Source organism: Crocodylus porosus, unplaced genomic scaffold, assembly GCF_001723895.1.
Source record: "Crocodylus porosus isolate Cpor-Errol unplaced genomic scaffold, CroPor_comp1, whole genome shotgun sequence".
In the NCBI taxonomy this organism is placed as follows: Eukaryota; Metazoa; Chordata; order Crocodylia; family Crocodylidae; genus Crocodylus; species Crocodylus porosus.
Window position 1 is genome coordinate 37,947,846 of NW_017728906.1, and position 4,938 is coordinate 37,952,783.

The window sequence follows — 4,938 nt, forward strand, 5'->3', positions numbered from 1 at the left end:
TGAACAGGTCTGAGCCTGTGCTTAATTCAGTCCTATATAATTCGGCATCGAGCTCACACAGTATGGCCCTCTACCTGGGATCTCTGAAGCATATATTAACAACCTCTTAGAGAAGAGATCCCAAGTTTTAGTAAGAGGTTAGATGATGGACTGGATAGGATAGTTTGGATAGGGATGATCCTGCTTCAAGCAGGGGGTTGGACTAGATGACCTATGAAGATCTCTTCCAGCACTATTTCTCTGTTTTCTGTGAAAACATTTTTATGGGCAAAATAAGGAAAACTTAATTTGGTACATGGCAGTGTGCTGCTGTTCTGGGGTTTGTTTCATTTTGCTTTCCTTATTATTTTCCCATAACTGACACAATCTTTGTGGCTTGCTTGTTTCTGGGAACGTTGAGATTTATCCACTTTTTAAATATATACAATGTTAGGGCTTGCTCTTATTTCTCAGACATTAGGGGTTTGTTTTTGTTTTTTTTAATAAAAAAGCCAAAATGACCAAAGAGCCTAAAACCTCAAAACTCTTCCTAACAGAATTGTGTAAACAGATATATGTCCATGAAATGTTTTTGATTTGAAACCGCCTGTTTTCACTGTTTAAGAAACAACCTCAAATAAAATTAAGTCTCTGAGACCCTGGTGACAAACTGCATATACAAACATAAGTACAGCCAAGTATTATATTCCAAGCCAAGTGCAATATCTTAGTACAAAGCCATTTTTTAATTTTTGGAGCCTTAGAGATTTCAGTTTTCCACCATTGCTTTCAAAAGCCTAGGGTCAGATACCTTTCTAGAGAGGAGAGATTAGATGCATTTCCCTCTGATAATGAAGAGTTCTTTCTATTTACATTCATGTTCAGCTGCAACTTTGATTTGAATATGCTGCTTCAGCAGCAGTGTCAGCATGCCAGCAAAGGTGAGAGTGAGTAAATGAGACCCACATTCTGATACCCCTGTGGTTCCTCTGTCAACTTGTTACATGTTTACTAACTCTTTTGTTTGCATTTGTACTTGATGGTATGGAATAATGATTTCCTATTTTCTTTTCTTTTTAATTTTTTGGTCACAGATTCTGCCACTAGCTAGTGTGTCACAGCTTATTCTTGTGGACTTAGTATGTGCACTTAATACCCTGAAGTTTGACAGTATATTACAGCTGGGAAAAGAAGTGGTCAAGAAACCATCCCAAATCAAAGGCGAAGAGGTAAGTCATGAAAGAGTTTTTCTAAGGCATATTTTTAACATGGATGTTCTCTCCTCCCTCCCCACTCCACACTTGGGTAAAGCCGATAAAACTGAATAAAGCATGCAGAAATCACAAGGTTTTATAAGGGTAGCATAACTACAGTGCATTTATGTCCCCCAGTTGTCAGCAGTAAGGTCATGGTCAGGGAGCTGTTATGTATGTCTGACTCCCTAGTTCTTGTAATAGTCTGTCAGGGGATGTTACACCCAGCACAAATAGGAGCAAGTCCCAGTGCTAGCTTGGAACCTTCCTAGTGGAGGTGAGGGGAGACGCATATGATTCCTTTCTGATCTGTTGAAGAGCATGTCTGAGGACCTGAGTCCATATGCTTTTTTTGCATGTTATGAATAGCTCTATCTCTAAAAATGAAATAGTTCTAAATTATGCGGCTGTCATCTTATTTTGTTTGCTTTGTGCATTTCACCTTGCTTAGATAACTGCAATTTCATTTCCCTTCAAACAGTATCTTTTTAGTCCTTTTCAAAGGAATAAAAATAAGGAATTTTGGTTAGTAGCCAGTCACTTTCCCTTTGTAGTTCTCACTACAGCGCTGCTCTACCAAGTCTCCAAATGTGGGTGCAGAATTTTTTAAGTTTAAACAAAATGTAAAAGTTTCCACTGGAATATTAACAAACACCAACATTCTTCTTCATGTTAGGTTTTATAAATCCTTTTTTAATAAAAAGTAAGCTTCTAAACTATATTTCAATATTCTGCCAAGCCCCTGACGCATCACTAGAGTAATCATTTGAAACATAACTTACAAATTGAACACCACTGTTATGTTGTTCTAAGGTTTCCCTTCAAAATAAAACAAGCACCATTTAAACAAAGCTATACATGTCCACATTTAAGATACAGTTATGTTTCTTTGTTAGGCGAAATTTATATGTTTACTTAACTCTTGACATACAGACATTTTGGAAATACAGCAAAAAGATTACTTGACTAAAATTCCATTGTAATGGGTGTTTTAAAACCTATTAAGTAGTACTTTTGCTTACATTAAAATGTCTTTTAGGTCTCCCTTTCTATGAAGTAAGGCTGTTTAAAATTGGATGTTCAGTCATGTGCCATCTGGTCATCCAGGAAGTTTAACTTCCAGAGCTCTTGGCAGAATTTCATTTCCTAGACTCACTGGTTGTCTTTACATGTGCTTCAGGGGTGGAAGGAACACTTTAATTAAAATTAAAATACTCACAGCATCTCATGTATCAGCATCCCTACACTTCAAAATGGCAGCGGAGGCACTTTAACTAAAGCTTGTTTGATGAGCTTTATAGCGCCCCGCCACCACTTTGAAGTGCGGGAACACTGATACATGAGATGCGGAGGCTGCTTGAGTGCAGTAATTAGCACGCTCCCACAGACTTGATTCAAGTCTGTTCCAACACACTGTAATTACAGTGTGTCAGAGCAGTATCCCTACATGTCTACAGGCACCCCTAGTGGCTGGTCAGCATAGAAATAACCTGAATGACTCTTAGTTATTGAAGTTGTCACCAATATTTCCTTGTTGGTTTTCTGCTTTAATGTAGCTGGCTTCAAGGAAGTCAGTCTTACTACCCTGAAGAGAGCTACATGTATGTTTATGTATCTTTAAAGGAATTTTATTTGGTGGATAGAGATTTTAAAGTGATGGGTGTTGCATTATTTCAGTGTTCCTAGGTAAAAGCTCTGACCTGCTGCTTATATCTGCACAGGCGAGACACAACCCATCCGACTCAAACTGAAGAATTGGTTGCTACCAGGAGAAAACAATTTTTCCATTAAACATTTAAGTCCTCTAACAGTTTAGACTTAATTCTGTAGAAGACAATAAAATGCTTCTCCTATTTATTTTTCAGAAAACTTCCCTAGTGGATATCCCAGTACTGCAGTTCTGTTATGCTTTCATTCAGAGGTAATAGCCACTGTGTAGTTAATCGGCAGATCGTTCTATGTTGCAGCTCAGTTAGCATTGCTATTTTAGCCTAGATCCTCACCTTCACAACTCCTTGGTACACTTGGCATGGGGAAGGCTCCTTTAATTAAAACTCTCTTCTTCACATTCATTGGAATGCCTTGGGAAACTAGTCTTCAAAGCCACTTCACTCTGCTCATTAAACCCTTCCTGAAGACACTCTTCCTCCAGAGCAAGAGGGGAAAGAGACTTAACAGTGGAGGTCTACTACCACCCAACCAAGGGGAAGAGCTAGGCCAGGAATTCTTAAATCAACTCACAGAGGTAGTTAGGTCAAAGGACGTGGTCATCATGGGTGACCTGAACCTTCCAGACAACTGCTAGGAAGAGCAGTCAGCCAGGTCTGACTGCTCACGTACGTTCCTAACCAGAATGCAGGACCTCCATCTAACCCAGGAGGCATACAGCCTCACCAGGGGAGACACCTTGTTGAACCTGGTGTTGGCCACTGGTGACGACCTGGTGAGGGGGCTGCAGGTGCTTGACCACTTGGGCGACAGTGATCATCGCTTGCTGGAATTCACTATCCAGCGCAAGGTGGCAAAGGCCTGCAGCAAGGTAGCAGCCCTACATTTCAGGAGGGTGGACTTCAATGAGCTAAGTAGAATAGTCGGAGAAGCACTGAGGTCCCGGAGGGGAGGGGAGCCAGGTGTCCAAGAAGAGTGGTTGCTCCTTAAGGAGACGATCCTCCAAGCCCAAAGGGAGGTAACCCCAACACAGATCAAAGGGAGCAGGAGGGTTCAAAAGCCCCCATGGCTCACCAAAAGCATCCAGGAATGTCTCCTAGCCAGAAGAGAGGCGTACACCCAATGGAAGGGAGGGGCCATCACCAGGGAGGATTATACGGCGGTTGCTCGGGGATGCAGGGGGGCAGTCAGGAAGGCCAAGGCGGAGATGGAATTGGGACTAGCTTCCCGGATCAAGGACAACAAAAAGTCCTTTTCTAAATACATAGGGGGCAAAAAGAAGGTACCAGGTAATGTGGGGCCCCTGCAGGACACGCTAAGAAATTTGGTTGTCACACTAGACGACAAAGCTAACGTATTTAATGATTTCTTTGCCTCCATTTTCCTGAGCAGGGACCGGAACAGCCATCCCCCCGCTAGGCCCCCCTTAGACCCTAGGGGAGACGCACCTAGGCCAAGGGTTAGTGAGGAACTAGTTAGGGAACTTCTGGAGGGGCTGGATGTATTTAAATCAGCTGGTCCAGACGATCTCCACCCTAGAGTACTGAGGGAATTAGCTGCGGTCATTGCAGGACCCCTGGCACGGCTTTATGATCACTCGTGGTGCTCTGGTGCAGTGCCAGAGGACTGGAAGAGGGCCAGTGTGGTTCCCATCTTCAAAAAGGGGAGGAAGGAGGACCCAGGAAACTATAGGCCAGTTAGTCTTACCTTGATCCTGGGCAAACTTTTTGAGAGAATTATTCTGGCACATGTCCACAAGGGGCCAGCAGGGGAGATTATGCTTAGGGGTAACCAGCACGGGTTTGTTAGAGGCAGATCCTGTCAAACTAACCTGGTGGACTTCTATGACCAGGTCACCAAATCCTTAGACACAGGGGTAGCAGTGGACGTAGTTTTTCTGGACTTTAGTAAGGCCTTCGACACTGTCTCTCACCCTGTTCTCATTAAGAAACTGGGGGACTGTGGTGTCGACACCCACACAGTCAAATGGGTCGGCAAGTGGCTGGAGGGCCGCACCCAGAGAGTGGTGGTGGATGGG

At 43.0% G+C, this 4,938-nt stretch overlaps 1 protein-coding gene across 3 annotated transcripts in view; it reads left to right on the plus strand.

Moving 5' to 3' along the window:
* The window catches only part of DOPEY2 (dopey family member 2), a 90,801-nt gene that overhangs the window by 63,082 nt on the left and 22,781 nt on the right, over positions 1 to 4,938 (plus strand). For all 3 annotated transcript variants that reach the window (XM_019528906.1, XM_019528908.1, XM_019528907.1), the window contains exons 23-24: positions 1,074 to 1,208; positions 3,098 to 3,153. In XM_019528906.1, coding sequence (XP_019384451.1) covers positions 1,074 to 1,208; positions 3,098 to 3,153 — 191 coding nt within the window. The remainder of the gene's footprint in view (positions 1 to 1,073; positions 1,209 to 3,097; positions 3,154 to 4,938) is intronic.